General features: G+C 37.0%; 1 protein-coding gene across 1 annotated transcript; it reads left to right on the top strand.

The window, feature by feature from the left end:
• The first annotated feature begins 14,129 nt into the window (after window positions 1-14,129).
• Window positions 14,130-20,933, top strand: LOC143464816 (uncharacterized). Its single transcript, XM_076962822.1, has 13 exons — window positions 14,130-15,181; window positions 15,577-17,251; window positions 17,363-17,453; window positions 17,544-17,610; window positions 18,295-18,375; window positions 18,547-18,660; window positions 18,800-18,874; window positions 18,954-19,133; window positions 19,263-19,413; window positions 19,605-19,703; window positions 19,830-19,961; window positions 20,140-20,260; window positions 20,444-20,933. The coding sequence occupies exons 1-13, from the start codon at window positions 14,191-14,193 to the stop codon at window positions 20,564-20,566; spliced, it is 3,900 nt and encodes a 1,299-aa protein (XP_076818937.1). The 5' UTR covers window positions 14,130-14,190; the 3' UTR covers window positions 20,567-20,933.
• Window positions 20,934-21,142: the final 209 nt, after the last annotated feature.

Below are 21,142 nucleotides of genomic sequence, written 5' to 3'. Positions count from 1 at the left end.
GAAGCGCTAAACTGGCAAAATTTTGACCCTTCAGCAGTTTTTGAAATGAACACAACCACGAGATTTCATCAACCATGTTAGGTCATGAAACACTAGGACAATAGGTTATGTATATCAGCGCCTATTTTATACATTAATTAGCAAATAATGTGCATGCTGTAAGAATTTGTTGCATAATCGGGGATTTTAACAATTCACAGTAACCTGCCAATGACGTACAACCAGCAATAAGAAAGAACACTAAGCTGCCGATTACGTACCCTGCTAAAACGGGAAGTTACGTCAAAATGACACCTGTGGTGAAATCGCGAAAAACAAATTTTAAAAATAAAGTCAGCAGGAAGTGGTAAAGATCAACGAAAGTAACAAGGAGTAACAAAATTATTACACTTGTAGCGAAGATTTTTGTATGGACATCGCTGTGCCCAGAGATTTACTATGATACTGATATGTGGTCGGCTGGTATGATATCTTTATCCTCGCGCTGAAGAAAGTCTTGGCACGATGTAAACTCGGCGATAAGTCCCGGTTACGAGCTTGTCTTCGTTGAAGTTCCCATAGACGCACATATTTTTTGTTTGTTTTTTTTTTTAGATTTTTTTGTCCAAATTTGGAACTGTTCACCAGGAAGCCACTGAACAGCACAAAGCGTCCGTTCACGTCTTTTCCGTGACGTTACAAAAGTAACGGGGATGCATTATTGTGAGCCAGGCACTCGAACCGCTCCACCGCCCAGTTAAACGGCAATAAAGGAAACTGCACATTCATCAATTATATCCCTTGAATTATCCTTAATCACCATATCACTCATCAAACGACGTACTTACACTAATAAGAGAAGAAATTTCAGCAACTATGAACTGTAAAGCACTGAGGTGATTGGTAGCATGGACCTTTGTCAACTTATCGCAACTCAAGTGCTCAATTATGACTACTTTTGATCGTGTTGGAAAAATAGTGATAAGGTCATTATTCAAATAATGATATTCAAAATCATGCAGTAATTATTCAAATCTTGATGCAAAATTAACACATAATCTTCACAACAAAAGTCAAAAACAAATTTGCTTCATTATGCTTTTTTTGGTTTTGATTCAGCCTTTCAGTTTCAGAAGCTCCTTCACTCAAACAAAAATTCAACGGTGAGCTATAGATATTTTAAAAGTGCTGAGATATATATATCCAGTTGACTAGTATGGATTTTAAATTATACAATCAAAACTGCAGTATGCTATCAATGTAAAAATACAGATAAAATAATCATCACAGCCCTTTTGAAAGCACTACTCTACCTATGCTTGATAAACCAAGACTGTCTAACCAGGTAACGATTGAAAATAAACAACTCCCAGCAGTGAAAATTTAGATCATATTACCATAACCTTCCAAACCTTTTTGTGCAGTAAAGTCAAATAAATTATGCCAAACAAATAACCTCAGCCTTGTTAAAGTTGTTTAATATTGCAATGTTTCCAGGGCAAACAAAAAAGAATAATGCTGCAGCCGCAACAGCCAGGTATAAAGTATATGCAGTAGAAGTACTAAGTTTGTGGCTATAGTAAATTAACTTGAGATATTTGATTTAAAGAAATGAACAAAAACAACAGAATTTCATTTGCATTGTACAATCAAATTTGTACAATGCAACATACATTAATAAGAAATCTTAAATTTCATTTTGTTGATGTTACACAAGTTTTAAGGTGTCATAAACTCTGCCTACGATTTCATATTTATCCATAGCAGCATTTGTGTCCCTAGCAAAAATGAAACTCCTGGATGGATATGGTTTTAATTGAATATCAATGGAGAATAAATATCATATTACACACATACCGTATATACTCGAGTATAGGTTGAGATTTTCGCAACTGCTTTTTCACCTCATAAAACAGGGGTCGACCTATACACGGGACGAGCCAGAGTAAAATCTCCAAGTCCAGCTGACAGCACGGTGACAGACACATACAAAGTATCGAAAGCTTTCCGATAAAAGTTTAATCACAAAAACACCAAATAGTAAACGCAACGAACAATACCAAATAAAGCCAGAAGATGCATTGCGATAATACGTCAGTTTTAAACTCCATCAAACTCTTCTTCACTATTATCGCTGTCATCACATCGCTATCGGTGTTTTTTTGATGTGTTAAACTCCCTGGCGGCGGCAGAATTGTTAGTTTTTTTGGCAAATTCAACAATGGTTAGCTTAAACTTTGCCGTGAAATTATTGCGCTTACTGGCCATTTTGTATAAATAACTTCACAACAATTCGCACACCTGCCGCTTACACGAGATGAATATCATGTGACGTTTGCACGCACAAGACCAATACGACTTGCGTTACGTGAACTCTTTGTAGGCTTGTCTTGAAGAAGTGCTGCTGAAGTTTACAGTTATGCAATTGCTACGCAAGTACTGACAAGCTAGGTTAACGAAAAGCTAGGGAATAAGCTAGTCGACATATACACGAGAGAATAAAAATATATTTTATTTTAAGCAAAAAAGTAGGGGTCGACCTATACTCGAGTACATACGGTATCCAAACCCATAACCGCTTTACCCTCAACCAAAGTGTATGCCCATACCATAGTTTCTCCTAAAGTATTACTCACATGCAACAGTACTACTGTATAGGGATGTGTCGATTAAAAAAATATTCGGATTGTAGAGAATGTAAATAATTTTTTTTTGATATTTGCATCAAAATATAATCTGTTGACTTTACTCATTTGGCTTCATCAAAATGCCTGATGAACAAGAGAATTATTCATAAATTGTTACGTTGCTGATGAAGAAAAAAACCTAACTGGTTTTCAAGCATAAAACCTTCTAAAAATTCTCACAACCATTTCGTAAACGTCTTTAAGTCAAGCAAAAACTTTCCTCAGTCCGAGAATAAAGGTTACCATATCATACTATTTATACAATCAAAAAGTTACACATTTTGCTGTTGATTTATTAACGCATGTCAATTTGGGTAGGCTTGGTAATGATATGAGAACAGGTCAACAAAAGTAGTTGATATTCGTGCATAATACTTAAATCTTTGTTGGATTTTGCACATCTCTACTACAGTAAGCAATGTTTGACACTTTGACATCTATACTATCCAAATTCATTTACCGGTAATATATAAAAACTATACCATATACCAAGCAGTTCTTTACAAATGATTTATATGTAAAATTTCTACATTTTCTGAACAAAAGCACGTTGTACAATGAGATCATCAGTCACTCTGGCACTAAACTAGTATTGCATTATAGTATCATATTACTCCCAAAAAGCTCTCATAAAAACAATATTATACAGTTACCTAAATTTGTTAAAATAACTGCATTGGTATTCCAATTCTGACATGATAAACATTTAAAATTAACAAACCAACTTTTAATCAACATAAATGTGATTAGTGATTACTAACAAACCGTATTACATTTATCAAGCCATGTTTTACTAAACACAAAATATACTGTGGTTATGGTGATAAGTTCGCATATAACGTTCGGTGACGGAGTGATTAGAGTGCCTGGCTTGTAATTATAAGGTGAGGGTTCAATACCCTGTTGTGCAAACACTGTAATGTCCTTAGGCAAGGCATGATTAAGGCCTGCTCCTATTCAGTGTTACTGGTAAACAAATGTCATAAAAATAAAAAAGGGTCCTTGGAATCGGAAGTTACGCTAAGACAAGCTAGATAATAGAAGCTCGAGTGATAAGGAATCATTGACGAGTTAAATTCGTGCAGAGACTCTCCTCAGTCCGAAGATAAAAATTGTGAAAACGTACCAAGTCAATGAGTTAACATGAACTTGAACGTTTGATTGAGGTAATTCACTAATTTACAAAATCACAAGTCTTAGTCTATTAGTGCTAGATATTGCATATACAGCAGATCTAGTGAAATGTGTGGTATATACTATACCGCACTTCAGTGTTGCTATGATTAAAGTCACAATTTTCAATTTTCTCATGATTTGACTAAAGTCAAAAACCTTAAATGACTTGACTTAAGACACATTATGACGCCCGTAAAGACAAAAAATGGAGCTCTGAGTAACAAAGTTGAATACTTTTTAATAAAATTACACTTCTCTGACTAAAATATCAACCAAACTATTGGAGACCATAGTGGAAAGTGTGGCACCTGCTCACACAAGGTTAATCAATCCACACATCAAACTTCTATCTTCAACTTCAAATCACACACCTATCTTCACATTGAATTATAATAAACAGAAAAGCTGGTTGTTTGAACGCCAATTTATAATAAACAAACATCAATTGAAGGCTTCAATGCATCAAATTGAAGCTTCGAAAGCAGCCGTAAGTTGAGTTTGTTGACAGCCATGACATTATGATAACCAACTTAACACAACACATAGTGCAGCAGTGTGACGTCAGGAAAACTTATTTATGAGTAAAATACATTGACTTGAGTCACAGTTTAAATTGACTTGTGCCACAACTGAAATTGATTCAAGTCAAAAAGAACTGACTTGATTTTAACAATAAACTGCATTGACAAAATTTGTCAATTTCAAACTTCATTATCCTGCACATTTACAACCAACAAATAAGGAAAGTTAGATTCAGTGGCTAGTTGCCTAAACACCAGTTGACGATATGATACATAATCAAACAATTGAAGCTTTAGTCAGTTAGTGTACCGTATACTATCACAACAAAATTTGTGTCTTTTCGCTCATGACTTTACCTGGAAAACTACCATACTTTCCAGTTAGGCACGCAGCAACGTACACAAGTACACAACTACAAGATGCCTTTGTATACTAGACCTCAGCTAGGCCTACTCAAATTATGACATCATCTGCATGGTTGTGCACTTGTATAGGCCTACTAGACCCCAAATGGATTGTGCTACTGTTTTTTAAAAGAAGCTAGGTCTAGGGACTCTAGTCCTTCTAGATTTTTGAAAATTTAAATTCAGCCTGAATTCTAGCCTAACCGCTGTCCATACTTTAAAACGCTTTCATGCTTTCTTGAAAAGTTTAATTTTTTGAGAAGCTTTATAGCCTATTAAGGCTATAGTACCGGTAACTCATACTGTACTTGTATCGTGTGGTTTAGGCTGTTTTTCGTCATTGCCTGTGAAGTTGTAGGGGAGCGAAAAATAAAGGCTGCCACTATTGCACTATTTAACCGGAAAAAAATCGTGCGTTCGAAGCTCTTTTTTACAGTTTCTTGTTAACCCAACTTATAGGCTATGTGATGGCATAGTAACTTAAATCTACCTTCTAATCTACATTTAACTCCAGTAAAACCTTAAATGACTAAAATCAAATTTTTGCAGACCCATGCTCCTAACTTAACCGGCACGCTCGGTGCTACTACAGGATGATCTTCCGCTGACTTATTGTTCCAGTAATGGAGTGTCTTTTTCTTTTGCCCTACTGGCTACTATATTAGTTCGATCATTAAAAAATTATTATATTATACATTTTTTTTATTAGTCTATCTTATTTTGCGATAACCTGGAATTTCATTCGAATAACTTCAAGGTTCGCCTTTAGTAATCGGTTGATTAATTATTCGATTGTTTAGGCACTGGTAGGCTATATTAGGCTAATCTGTTGATTATATTCGATTAGTAAGGTATCCAAGTACAAAATAATCGATTTATTTATTGCTGTTAACCAAAATTGTAATCGATTTCCCAATTTCCAGTCATATGTAACAATTAAATTTATCTCACGTAAAATTGAATTTAATGGTTAACTACTTTGCAGTTTGGCACGGCCAACAATAAATATTTGTCTGGTAACACTTGTCAGACTGCAAGATCATTGAAGCAGGATTTACTCTTGCTAATAACATCATTGACGCATCGTAATAACTAAAACGTAGAACGTGTACTGAAGAAGTATGAATTAAAAAGCAAATCTCTTAGAAGGGACACAGTTTACAAACGTTTATCTACAATACTTTTGAAATACTGTGCAGAGTCTTTTAGGTGTGATGTATGTAAAACCTGTCGTAGTCAAAGTTTAGTCAGTATTTTTCATGTTCCTTCGAAACTACTCACTGGTGAGATTCAATTATTTTAACATCCGATTATCTCACTAGCAGCATGCCATATTAGCCCGGGGCCGATATACACATAGACCTATACATACGCTTGTTAACAACCGGTTAGCAGAGGTCATTCAAATTCCAAGAACCTGTTTGCAGCAACCGGTGCAAACCGGCTGAATCCCACCACCGAAACTACTGTAACAATTGTAGGAGTTGTTTTCGAGTTAAAAGTACCGCCTTACTCGACTGATAAATATTTCATTAAAATTTTAGAAGTAATCATCCAAGGTTACATCCAAGCGGAAGATGGATGAAAAGTAATCGATTTACTTGACCAGAAGATATAGTTTATTCAAATTAATTCACCAAAATTTTAGAAAAATCGGTTATTTAATCAAATATTGCCTAATTTTTTGTCTAATAATTCGATTTACTCGTAAGACATAGATTACAGACATATATTACGAACCAAATAAAATCATTTATAATTTACAATAATGTTTACTCGATTACTTATTCTATGAGGCTTCTTCGTAGCCTAAATGTAATCGCTCTAATCCTAGTCCAAAAACGCTGTCAAATGTCGAAAATCGCCCTAAAATCTGATAGTCACTTATTACAAGCTGACATTTACCAACTACTTCTACGGCAGCAGATTAATTCAATTTCGTGTAAATGGAATGAAATTTGAGATGAAAAAGTTAAATTTTAACTTCTGGTGGGAAAGGGGTGTCCAAAAACGTTGTCAAACCCTTAATTAAATAATCTAGAAAAGTTAGGTAATGTATAGTCCTAACTCTAGACCTAGACTCTATAGATCCTAGAATGTGCATCTAACTGATCAGTTTATACCAGTGTTTCTATAGACTGGATAGCCTACGTAACCTGTCTGAATAGCTTAATGCTTAATTAGACAAGAATAGATTCTATTTCATTAATGATTTGGATAGAAACATCACATGCAAAAAATAGATGTCACGAACAATGTCTTATTAATTTAATAGCTATAAGAACCAGGCTACTCGTCGGAAACAGTAGACTACATTCGTTTTACAAGATATTTTTGTGAACACCAGGTAGATATACTTGCGTTTCTCTTGATACTTAAACCTGCACAACCCGTATAGGCCTATCTAATCAGGAAGTAGAAAGAAACAGAGTAGGTTATAAATACTAAGGTGCGAGTTGCTCACTTCACTACCGGAAGTTATCGGGGTTCAATTCGCGGTGAAGATTGACAGGTTATTTCGGGTACAAAAGGTCCACAATGCAGTATGATTGATAGGCTGTCAAGTGTCAGTCGTTCATACAATTCATCAAAGTACAAAAGCGGTTAACTGAGGGGCAAGATATAATTTTTAAGATAGGTTCCATACTTATGTAATAAATTATTTTATTATCTATTCGATCTAAATAATCTTATTGTGAACTAAAGACACACTTTCACAGATTACGACATTGAGCAGCAAAAACCACCGTAAATCACACGTTATCACTCCAGAAAGGAAAAGCGCTACTGTTTGACGTCACAACCGGGAAACTGCGCCTATCAACTATATGCACTACACTGACTGCAGTATACTGTAACACGGCCTGCAAAAATAACTGAGTTTCTTGAATCTTTCACCGAGAATTTTCTAATCCTCATAAAATTTTAAGGTGTGCGTGACCGCAAAAAAGGTAGAGAATCACTGCTACACAAGGACCAGGGTCGTAATGACTCAGGTTCGACTGTAATGAGTCAGAACTCGAGTGACTTTTTGATAGACTTGATTTCAATCCATTTCAAGAAGGTTATATATTATGAAAGACTTGACTAGACTCAAGTGACCAATGTTTCAAATGATTCAACTTGACTCGAGTAGGTTCAGTTTGGTTACCGGTACCTTCCTGGACTAAGATAAAACGCATATCCGAGTCAAGGCCGGACGTAGGGAGGACCCAAGAGGCCCGGGTCACGCCCCCATGTGCCCCAACACTTTTTAGCCAACTGTTCTTTCCCAAAAAAGAGCACCAGATATAATGACGTAGCCTACAATGCAAAAATGTTCATCAAAGTTAAAGTTTTTTTTTGTCGTATTTTTTATCTGATAGTTTTCCAAGTATGATTGAGTTGCATTGCGTATTTATTTGATATGCACTGGAGAATGTTATTTACTAGGTTATAACTAATCGAAAACCGGCTGCACACGTTGATAGCTCAAGAAAAACTTGTTAATTTTTGAGAACAAAATTTTTGTTAACCAAATTGTATGAGGACTTCAGGCGTTTTTGCGTCTTAATTGCTTTTCGTTTGTTACTTTTTCTTGATTACAACTTCTTATCGGCTATAATCATTGCAAGATAAAATACAATAGGCGTACTAGATGAAAGCTCCATCCAAATTACAATCTACTGTAAAAATATATGTGAGAATATACAGTTGAGTTCGAGGCGTTGGCGTAAAAAGCAAAATGTTTGCGCTCCACTTATTTTGGGCGCAGTGAGCAGACGCGGGAATTTTGGAGCCAGCTTTCATAAATTTTTGCCCCGCTGCTCAACGCAATTTAGAATAGGCCGCCAGTTGTTGACCTGATTATCATAAGCGCAGAGTGCGATATTCTCCAAGAAACAAACTTTACAACCACCATTCGCGATTTTGCAGTTTGAAATACAAGAGAAATTGTTTTTTTAAGGAATTTTTGCTTTTTAAGCCGAAACGTTGGAACCAAATATGTAAAAGTGTATTTTGTCGCTATATACTTATATAGTATATAATCACAATACCGTTGCAAAAACGATAACCACATAGGCCTATGGTTTGCAAAAAGTGTATGCCTTTTTTTTAGTCAAAGGTATTATAATAATAATAATAAAGGTATTATAATCTGTTTATTGCACGTGATATTTCGGACTTGTAGTCGCAAGATTATAGGCATATGTATTCGATTTCTTACCGGTGTCATACTAAATTTGTTTCGGGCATTGTGACGTAGTAGAGGTTTGCATTACTCAGCGTAAGTTTTCCGCTCGAAAACCCCTGAGATCCCTCGGGTTAAGGGAAAACTTACAAAGTTACTCACCTTACAAACATGGAAGCTGAAGCCTCCGGCCCACTGGAAAATAAACCCACCAGAATGCGTATGTCTATATAAAAAGTTGACCCCCAAAACTGTTGACCCAAAATTGTTGTTGGTTTGCTTACGAAACCTTCATCTGTTTGACTGTTAGGCAAAATCAGCACGATCAAATGCGAATACAGATAAAAACACAAAACTCGTAAAAAAAACAATAAGTGTAATAACAGTATGTAAGTTTTTTTTTTAATATTTGCTGGGGACGTGGAACCGTGATATTGTGGAGCTACAAGAAATGGCGTAAGATTAAGTCGTTATACATCCGAGTAATGCACTTACAGGACGACGTATAATATTATCATTATTATCGCTTGTAAAAATGTGTATCCAAATGTATATACATCCTAGAGGTTAAATTTCCACTTGTTAAATGTATATCCAAACGTGTATACAATACATCTAACCGATAATAGTATCACTTGTTAAATGCACAGTATATCCAAATGCGTATACTTCCAAAAGGTATTCGTTTGAGGGAGAAATGGAGTAAAGTATATGCGAAATATGCCGACATGTTACCAGTACGCTGTGTATGTGTGTTATGATATAATAACCTGTTAAATGTGATTTTCTAAGTATTAAAATACATTTAAATTCATTCTAATCGGAAGAAATTTTATACGAAGGCTATAGTTATGTGTTCAAGGGAATTCTATTACTTTCTAATAAGCAATGCGTTGCCTTCAATTCTACAACCACTCTACAATCTACATGCAGTGCATTATGTTATAGAAAGTAATGGAATATTGTTTTAACGTATTACTTGTAGTGACCTTGGTAAGCAAAGGTTATAAAGGATTCACTGAAAGTAAAACCAATAATACAATTACGTTACCACCACTTCAGCATTGAAACCCACAGGGAGATTGTCCTTGAACACATAACTGTAGCATTTGTATAAATTTATTTGGCCGATTATAATGAATTTAGATGTGTTTTGATACTTAAGTTTACATTCAACAGAATACTATAACGTAACACACATAGCGTACAATTTAGTCAGTGGTAATTTAGTCCAGTTTGGTATCTACTTCAATACCTCATCTTGTATGGCCCATTGCAAGCGATAGGCCTAATCTTGTAACGAGCATTCGTATTATAAATCAACCTACTCTATTCCTTTCTCTAACGAATACCTCTTGGATTTATTGATACATATACATCTGAATATACCAAGTGAGTACTTTTCCATAATCCTTTAAAAAAGTGATATAATTCCTCTTGAAGACAAGGTTTTTCAATTGAATTTCCGTTTACTGTTTTACAGGAAATTGTTCTGTGACCTTGGAATACAACTACATCAACTTTTTCAAATTAACGTCGCAAATGAAATTAAACGGGTTGCCTCGGTATAAGCTTATAAAAGAGACTTTTTTAAACTTTGTTTCAAGCAAAAATGAACAATTTGCTTTGCTGCTGAGTTTTTTGGTTTTTCGCAGCTGTTATTGGCTTGACTCACTTATTCTATTAAATAGGCCTGGTCTGCACCGGTCATGGTAAATGTCAAAGTTTGGTTACGAATATAAAAATAAAAATTTCAAAACTTAGATATAAAGTGCGTACGTCTGTGGTTTATTCAATGCTTGTATGTATGCGACTACAGTATTCATTTGTCACCCTTAGACAGAAAAAAATTCTTGCACGACTTAAACTCGGCAATAAATAATTCACTGATCGGCGTGATCGCTACTAAGTGAACTGTGTTACGTTTTCGAGTCCCTGCTGCAGAGCGTGTATTTCCGATCAATTTTGCTATTTCCGTTCCATGTTGGGATTTTACATGAAATTGGCATCGTACTGGTACTAACAGTAACTATAGGAATTGTTATTTCTTTGCCCATTTTCACTTGTTGTCTTGCCTGCAGTTTATGGACCTAGACAGCAACTTGTCTTCGTTTGGCAGCAGGTTTACTCGACCATTGGTCACGTTAAACTCATAAATAGCGATGAATGTAATAAACTTATGAGCTGATTTTTGAAAAATGTCATTTGTTAAACGGCATTTTTTCTGCATAAGTAGCTTCCTTTATATTGTAATTCTCTAACACTTTATTCTCTAACATTCTAAAGTTGTGTTTGTTCAATCAATCTTCGCCTGTGTTTTTTGTTTGCAACGTGCGATGAAATTGCATTGAACCACACTTAACTAAACGAATGGCTATTACAAGAATCAAACTGCGGGAAATACTGCGCGTAATTGCCTACCCAAAGTGGAGTGCTGGGTAACATATACCAGAAATTTAACAAATATGTAATGTCGTTAAATATGTCGTCGTAAATCTCGATCATTCTAATTAACGCCAATACAGTGTAAAAGTTTGCGTTGTAAAGTACTCTTATACGAACCCACACTTCAAATTCTTGAACAAGTGATCTGTCCATCTATTAATTAAATAATTGATATAATAATTTATTGGAAAATGTAAGGATGAAATATTTAAATAAACAAATAAATGTTTATTATTGAAAAATATTGTGTACACAATTTTGTTTTATTTTAAATAGTTAAGACGAAATTCTATATAGCCGCCTTGGTACCTTTTAGCTTTAATATGCCACCGTGGCCTCAATCCGGCTCTGCACAAACCCTCTGGTTGAAATCGCTTGTTCTAAAGCGATGTTGTGTTGTGCGGTAGCCGAAGTGATTTAAAATAGGACACTAAAGCATTGCGACGAAGATCAGAGGCAGATCTACTCACCCATAATTAAATCAAAATACCATTCCAGCGCATGCTTTTCTAAATAAGAAATTTTCTCTCGTGCTGCTTTACCAAAAGAGAAAGGAGACAAAATGGAATAATTTATAGACAGAACAATGATCAAAGAAATGCAAAAAATGATCATGCTTCTTAAATAAATTACCTGAAACGTTTGAACTTTGAAAAAGTCAAAGTGAGTTCAGATTTGTAAAAACTATCTGTGGCGTTGTGGTTGCCCATATTAGTTTCATCCTAGGAATAAGATAACCACGAAACAAAATCATAAATATTAGAATAAAAACAACAGCATATACTTAATTAATTGCATAGAAAAGATGCGCAAAAGTATTGTTCTCATGAAGTTGTTGACGCGTTGATGATATTGTTTCGTTACTTCTTTAATAAGTACCGTATGCATTTTTTTGCTGAAGCACAACTAATAGGCCTATACTGATTTTTCCAATAGAAACTAAACCTCACGTGTGTAGGAAATGAGGTCAATGACTTTAACTGTCGAGATATTGCAAAAGAAATGAACCGCGACGTAGAGTGATTGAAGATCGAACATTGGGTACCCTTGACCTTATTTTTCAGCCAGCTTCAAACCAAGAAACGATAAATAACCAGACATTCCACAGCTTATATTCATCATTTTGATATTGTGATATGCAGACTTCAGGAACACTGCAAAACTATTTACTTCACCAAATTGAGAAATCAAAATTCTTTAAGAAAAGGAAGGTTACATTTAGGAAGGCCTTTCAGTTTTTCCGAAAACATTTACAATAAAACCTTTGAAAGTTTGGAATTTGTTTAAAACAATTACTGTGTGTCTGGCTATAGAAGGAGTTTAATGGACCAGAAACATGTAGTCATTAATTTTGGAAAAGGATGCGCCGTTGAAGGGAAACAAATCTTAGTGGTTTAGTTATAACGATTTTGCGCTCGATGTCTTGTCAGCGCATGAACGCTTCAATGAGCCTCTGTTTCGCCTAATCTCATTATTGTTTTGCGAGATTCTTTCTTTGTAATTGTGCATAGGAGTATAAGGCAGTTTAAAATGCAGACAGAAGAGCCGTTATGTACGGCTCAAAACAAAGCAGAACTTGAAGTTTGTTAGATGCAGGGTTATAATATTGACCATAAGACTTATACTTCAAACTAGGGATGTGCAGCGAGGAAGATTATTCGGGTTCGTGCGAACCCGAATATCATGAAGGTCGACACGAACAAATCCCGAATCTATTCGTATTAGAACCAAACAATAAATTTTCCTCCAAACGTTGTCAAGTCTTTCTTCTAAAATGACGTAATCTATAAACAAATCGCTTTCTTTCGAAAAATACTGTTTAAAAAACGATTGAAAAAGCAAATTCGTTAGGAAAACGACCTACATTGTAAGTATTGCTGACTCTAGTTTAGCTTTGTTGGGAAACTAGATCTTCATTTTTTACGAAAGTCAGTAAATTTATAAGCAATATTGTATTCGTGTTCGCCAGAATCTTCCATAAAGGCGATATTCGGCGAATCTCTTCGGGTTTGGGTTCGTATCGGCCCATCCCTACTTCGAACATTGAAATCGTGAATATGTTGACCAAATAGTCTTCAACTCTACGTATAGTACGTTTTGCCAAATTAAATTACTTCAACGTACACACTCGAGAAAATTTTGCGGTGTGTAGGTTATGCTGTAAATTGAAAGGAAAAGTTAAAACTCTTAAAATTAACTTTTTAAATGGAGTTTTAGCTATTATAGAGCGGGTAAGCGAGCTGAGAATTTATTGCTATTTTTGCGTTACTTTCTTGCGTCTTTAGGCGAGAATTTAGATTGTTACCAGCAAATTTTTTATTTTCTGTCATTATAACTCAGGGGCGGGCAACTTCTTCGGTCGGCGGGCCTGATATGAGAAAATGAAGTACTTGGCGGGCCGGATTCCTGAATAGATTGGAACGCAGCTTTGTCTTATTAATGTTCATGGTCGAAAATGTTTGCTCATAAATGTATGTAGACCCGAACAGAACAAGTAGATTTATGGCCATCTTTCTCAGGTTGGTAAACTTGGACTTATTCAGTGACGCAATACAGGGATTGCGGCAGAATCATGTAAGAATCATGTAAGCAATTATCATGTAAGACCGGAAACTGTCTGCGGGCCGCTCAAAATCCCGTCGCGGGCCGGATCCGGCCCGCGGGCCGTATGTTGCCCACCCCTGTTATAACTATATTAAACTTAATGAAATGAAGGCAAAATGACTTACGACATCGATGCTTTTACAGGTCTTATTAAGGGTTGGCAACAAAGTGCCAAAAGAAAGTTGTAGTCCGCGACAAAAGCATGTCTAACCAAGCATGGTTTGTAGCGCTATTTGCAGGAATGCTCATTGCAAGTATGATCGATGTTTCTGAAAGCAGGACACCCAACGTGTTGAAAAGACTGGTAGAACATACTCGACAACGACGACAAGCAACCAATCATCGAATAAAGCGACAGAGTGACGAGCCAAGTGGTACCCCAGCCCAGGATTATATTTCTCATTCTTCCCACCCTCTTTCGTCGTTATCTTACGGCCAGCTCCAACATGGCTCATCGTATTCATTGTCTGATGATTCATCAGCCAGCAGCAGTGATAATGGTGGTTCATCTGCCAGCTACAATTTTCCTGATCGAATAGCATACGCTTCTCTCACAGACCCAGCTGCAACGCTCTCCCCAAGTCGACCACCCAGTAGCGCTAAACCCAGCACGTACGGTTCGCAATACAACAGTGCTTCATACGGACAACGCCCTTATAGCAGCTCCTATGGCGCATCTCAACAGCAAGCATCCCGTGGTTACATGGGACAAGGCAGCAATCCTTACGCTGCTGGATCAAGTTCTGGTTCATACTCGCCGATGGGCTCATACGCTTACGGGACAAGAGGAGGAGGATATGCGCAGCAGCAGCAACCACAGCAGCAGCAGCAAGGATACGCAGGAATGTCCACTTACTCGATGTACCAACCGCAATACGCAGGCTATGCTGGTCAAATGTCAGGGGTGCCAATGAGCCCATATAAATACGGACAAAATTCAGTAGGGTATAATCCTTACGGAACAACTGGTGGCGGGTATCAAGGAATGACCTCATATGGCCAAGCAGGGTATCCTACGGGAGGCAACGGTTACCCGTATCAAGAAAGCAACCCCTACGGACAAGGAGGAGGTTACCAGAGTGCGATGGGAAGTCCTTATGCATACACAGGATCACAAAATGCAGCGAGGAGTCCTTATGGCCAATCAGCATCTTCGTCCTCTATGAGTTACTACAATCGTTACGGAGGTGGAGGTAAGTAAAAAAATTAATCTTGGTACAGGTTTCTAGGATCTAAAATTTCTTCTAATATGTGCATTTCATAGTCTAATATAAAAAATTCTGACCGATGTGATTTATCAAACACCTGGTAAAATTGAAAGTGGTAAAAACTAACACGATTAATAGGATAATACTGTCAAAGTCAAAGCAATTATGATTTTAAAATCAAGAAAAAGTAATTAAAGCAAGCATAGAACGTGAGATACGTCACTAAAATGATAACGTTTTGATCATGATACTGCGTTAACTTCTGACAAAAGGCAAACTGAAGCACAGATCATCACAGATCAAAATGTAAACGTTTATGATTGAGATATAACATGATTGGTGGTATAATAACATGGTGAATAGTTACATGTACTGTTAAGGTTACGCCGGTGGAATGACGGCAGGCGGTACAAGTGGAATGAATTCCTATGGTGGAAACTATGATTTTAGCGAAACATATACGGGACATACTGCTCCGGATGGCGGTTCGGAGGGTACTGATATTCGCATCGGCAGTTCATCTACAAGGTACAATCCTTCCACCGTTGAAAGTGGAAGATCATCGCAAAGCGCACAAGCTGGTCACAGCTCGTCTGCATATCCGTACGGTAGCACTTCAGGTCAAGCTAATTATGCAAGCTACCCAAGCGGTTCTTCATCATACCCTGCCATGTCCGGGTATAATACGCCGTCGGGTCGTCAGTCGTCATATTACCAAGGATCCCAAGGTTCTATGACGCAATACACGGGCACAAACAGAATGGGTGTGGGTTACGCTCAAAGTCGTTCACAAGAAGCTGGTAATGGCTATGGGCAGGGCATGTCGCATGCAACGGGTGGGAATTATGGTCAGGCCATCCCATCTCGAACTGGATACGGGCAGAGTAATTTGCACGGCACGAGTATGGGATATGGCCAAAGTAGTTCATCAGGAACCGGATATCAGCAGGGAGTGGGTATGGGGTACAGGCAAGGAAACACACTTGGATCAAGTTCAACTAACGAACAATCCTATAACTATGGAGAAAGGGCGGGTGCAGGCCAGTACGGATCGACGAGTAGAACAGCCAACGCACCTTCTTCTAATTCGCAGTATTACAGCGGCACATCCAGTCAAGGATCTTCCAGCCATTACTCAAGAGTGGCAGGTGGAACAGGCACATCTTCATCGCAATATTTACCTTCAAGTGGATCACAAAACGCGTATGGTGGAAATTATGGTGGAGTTCAATCCTCGGCGTCTTATCCTTACGGAAGCAGTTCTCAAAGCGGAGTATCTTCCCAACAGTATGGTAACCCAAGGGGTTTGGGCCAGGAACGTCAGCAAAGTGAATCTCATGGCACGACAAATTCTGGAGCGGGAACCAACTATGAAACACACTCACCAAGTTCATCTTATCAAAACGGTATACCTAGGCTTTCTGGTGTTGCTAACTCAAACATGTATAATGGCAACGCTGATCCATCTGCATCAATATACCGCCAAGAAGATGCTCACGCGGAAAAAGCAGTAGAAAATTCGAATTCGTACCCAGGCCTTACAGCACAGTCGAATGATGTCTCCTATCCCGTACCTCAGGAAAATCCGCAAGATCTTTCACAATATTCTGGTACAGATGGAACAACCTATTCAGACAGAGGTAGTCCTTACGACGCATTACCGAGTTCGGAAAGTCAAAGACTTTATTCACAATCTTCTTCATCAGAGCAAGGCTCGTCTGAACAATTGGCTAACTCGCAAACAAGCTATGACCAAGGAACACAGTATGGGTCGTCTAACAGCTATGGACAGTCAGAATATGGAGGTAGAAGTGATTCTGAAGCTTCCCGCACACAATATCCATTAGGCAGTAACAGTGTAGAAAGTGCACGTGATGTACCAACCGAAACTGAGCAAAAACCTATTCAAAGCGCTTCATCTGAATATTATCAAGCCCGACCTTCTGAAACTTATTCAAGCTCTAGTTCGTCCAGTGGTAGCGACGCTTCTTCACAAAATAATTTCGGAATTGGTCCATCCTACGGAAGTTATCAAGATAACTCAATACCAAGCAGGTAAGCCGTAACATCATTTTTCCTTTCCACCTTTCAATCTGGTTCTGTATCAAGCGTGAAACTGTTGTAAGCTGCTGAACAATAGCTTAATGTTTTTCATGGTTTATACAGAGCAACGGCATCAGAAACAAACGATGAAAATGGAAATGGTGAAGACACAAATTCTTTATATATTGTACCGTCGCGATCACGTGGACGCGATGTAAGTTACCAAATCCTTTGCAATCTGCGTGTGTAATAAGACTCATGTAACACATTGCACTTACTGCAGTATTCTATCTATTCTTAACAGCGTTCACCTGCTGGAGAAGCGACTGACAATAATCAAGTCTCTCAATCAAGTCCTCAATCTCCATCAGGTAGCGTGGCATTTACTATAAGCATACTTTGAATAAATTGAATTAAATACCTTCTAAAGATTATACACAAATTGGTTGTGATTATCTTCGGTACACCCTGCAAGTTGGTTTTACAGTATATATGTAAAGTTTATTGCGCTTTTGTTTATGAAATTTTCTAATTACAGGCACCATCCAAACACATCCATTGTCCTTTTATATGCAGATTTAACTTTAACAAGGGTTTTAGTTATTTAAACACTGTAGGCTTATATTTTTACGGCACCTTTGTCTTTAAACACATCTAAACGAAAGGGACGGACGGAAATTGTTCAGAATTAGAAATGCAGAGCAAATCTGAGTTGTAAGCATAAGTTATTAAACTCAAGTCACAAGTCAAGCCATTTTGTCGTTAGGACAAGCTTAGCCTCGTTCTGTATGTTAGACTGCATGCTTAAACTAAATCTACAGAATTTAAATATTAACTCAAGTGAAGCTTTTTTAATACTTTTTAAGATAATTTTTAATTATTCCATAAAAGAAACTTCCAAACTAATCAAGTAATTTAAAAACCGTGATTCGACTCGAGTCAAGCCCCGAAGCTGACTCTAACTAAAGAACATGATATTAACATAAAATAGACACAGGCACACTTTGGAAAACCAAAGAAAAATACATTTGGGCTTTAGGTGATTTTTTGTATAGGTCAGAGCGATACATCGCAACAGACTTCAAACTTCGCTTCCTATGCCTCATATGGACAAGAAGAGAATGCTTATCAAGCAGGTAGGTTGGCAGTCAGGCGCAACGTAATGTTCATCACAAAATTTTTTGTGGCATTTTTTTTCTGCTAATTACAATTAAGCAATTTTTGCCTGGTAAAGAGACTAGAATTTCGGTAACCAATGACTATTTTCTTCGTTTAATGTTAGCATGTCCATTTTCCCCATCCAACAGGTTACGATGATCCGTACTCAGACGGTTACACAAACGAGGATTATAACGGACCCTCTGACACTGGTGGAGATGACAACACGAATGAATCCGGTACAAATGTCCAAAGCCAAAGTGGTAACACGATATAGTCAATATAGTGTATGCAACACCACTAGATGGGTTATAAGCTATAAAAAAATGGTGCAATTGAAGAAAAGTGTATGGACACAAAACAATTATTATTCATAAGCCAATAATATCAACATCTGTACAGAAACGCAAGATGGATCTGTAGGGCAAGAGTCTTCCTACTATCAATCGGTTCAAACCGGTGTACAAGCAGAATCACGTAAACGATTTTATCTCTGTCAAGAAAATAGCCTATGTGCTTTACAGTCAATAAGATAAACGTGGTCTGTCGATTTTAGATAATTCCGTTTCGGATGTTAGTGCATCGGTATCAAATGAAGATGCAGACGCTCGTCAGCAGTTCCAACCGAGTGAAATATACGAAGACCAAACCGGAACATTGATACTGCAAAGAACAAATAGGCGTAACAATATGGCCGAAAACGTTGAAAGCCAGGAAGAGATAACACAAACATCACGTAAGGGTCTAAAAAACAAATTCACAGGAGAACAACTAAGCGTCACCCCTTAAAAATATTATTATTTCAAACAAGACATTATTACAAAACCAATTTACGATTTTGACTGAATTTTCTCTTCAATTGCAGCTCCTCCTCTTCTACCTGATTTGAAGCTGGATCATCGCAAATTGTTCACGCACTTCTTTTTGGACCGAAACACACCATACAGGTCGCTCATGTGCGCAAAGGAAGAAGGTTGTTTGCCATCGGATAACAGTCGATTTTACACGCAGTCCAAGTATGTTTTAAAGTTGCTTGATATGTGATGCTATGAGGTTTGTCAATTTCCTGTTACTATTATTTTTAGTACCCAAAACTGCAAGTTATGAACACAAATTGTTTTTGGTGAACGAATCGATATTAATTTACACACTTTGACGATACAGTACAAAATTTATCTGCAAACAGCCATTATGCTAATTTTTACAGAAAACTGCTTCGTTTTCAAACAACCGTGAGAAACATTGGTAAAGCTCCTTTTCTACCCGCTTTGAAGAAGAAAGATTGGACGTGGCATCAGTGTCATAAGTACGCTAAGTGGCAAATGTCATTGGTCACTGTTTCATTAAACTAGACTAAATGTAATATGACAAAAACGCTCCATACATCGTAGACCATCCAAAGTTTCAATACAGTACATGCTATTTTTTGCAGCCACTCACACAGCATGAAGATATTTACTCATTACGATCTTTTGAACGTCACAACAAGAGAGAAAGAAGCAGAAGGACATAAAGCAAGTTTTTGCCTTGAAGACAGCTCATGTGATCATGGAATTAGGAAAGTGTGAGTTCTTTATTGGTTTAATAGTTTGCTGAGTTTATTTATCAGCCTTGAGACTATTACATAATAACGCAATAAGTTAGGAGTTTAACCTTTTAAATACCAAGCACGTAGCAAGAAACGCTAGAGAAGCAATTAGGCCTATATCTAAACACTTTAAAAACAGCTTTGTTTCTTCCAGTTACAATTGCGATAAGGGTCATCAAGGAATATCGCCTGGGTGTGAAGATACGTATAAAGCATCCATTGATTGTCAGTGGATTGACGTTACTAATGTTGTAGAAGCGGAATACATTTTCAGAGTACGACACTGATTTGGGATTGATCTTAATTTTTATTTCTCCTTAGGAATTTAAAGGGCATTTACTAGTTATGGCTTAATTACTTCAACAAACTTCCATACCAACATCTTTTCTTCACTTACTCTTCTAAAGATATCCTTGTTTCCAAGCACTTTCGTTATATCATTTTTTTAAATGTTACAGGTAACAATAAACCCGGACCGACTTGTACCTGAGTCAGATTATAGCAACAACGGCGTCGAATGCAGCGTGGAAATTAAGCGCTTCACTGCAAACATTTGGAACTGTCGGTTCATCGGTGTATAACGGCTTAAGTGGCTTTGAACTGAGGCATTTGCGTTTTTCTAAAATGTAACTGGAATGTGTCTTTTCTTCTAACCTTTTAATTTGTTTTGGTGCGTAGCTAAAACCGCCCGTGCTTTCAAGCATCGTAAGGAATTAAAAGTTAAAGAATATGTGAAGTACGAAAGGTATGCTAGCCCTGAGTATCAACCATGAAGGATTTTCCTTGGGTTGCTGTAATTTTTCAAGCTTAAACTTTCAAGCCTATTCCGCAAAAGATTTTTTCTGCAAATTTCTTTGTATTGCTGTAAAAAAATATTTGTGATATTCTGCGTAATATAAATCGTTTGCTTGTATGATTTGTTTCAGAATTAAAATCTTGAGCATGTAATGTACAGATTATAATTTGTGACCTCGTAAAATACAATCCTGCGACAAGCTATTGTCGTTGAGGTCAAACGACATATCCTGCCTTTTATAAGTAATAACCTAATTGAAAACTCAAAATACTGTAAGACTATATTAGGCCTACTAACATCGTGAAATTTAAATATAGGCTACTGTTTAACCAAACAGCTATAGACTACACTAAACTACAGT

The sequence above is a fragment of the Clavelina lepadiformis genome, chromosome 7 (assembly GCF_947623445.1).
Source record: "Clavelina lepadiformis chromosome 7, kaClaLepa1.1, whole genome shotgun sequence".
Lineage (NCBI taxonomy): Eukaryota > Metazoa > Chordata > Ascidiacea > Aplousobranchia > Clavelinidae > Clavelina > Clavelina lepadiformis.
This window is presented reverse-complemented; position numbering and strand designations above follow the sequence as displayed.

What these genes read in the sequence shown, in the direction of transcription:
- LOC143464816 (XM_076962822.1), top strand. Translation starts at nt 14,191, where the DNA reads ATGTCTAACCAAGCATGGTTTGTAGCGCTATTTGCAGGAATGCTCATT. An exon ending in GATAACTCAATACCAAGCAG is followed by an intron (nt 17,252 to 17,362) that starts GTAAGCCGTAAC and finishes TGGTTTATACAG; the next exon opens with AGCAACGGCATCAGAAACAA. An exon ending in AGAGAATGCTTATCAAGCAG is followed by an intron (nt 18,376 to 18,546) that starts GTAGGTTGGCAG and finishes CCCATCCAACAG; the next exon opens with GTTACGATGATCCGTACTCA.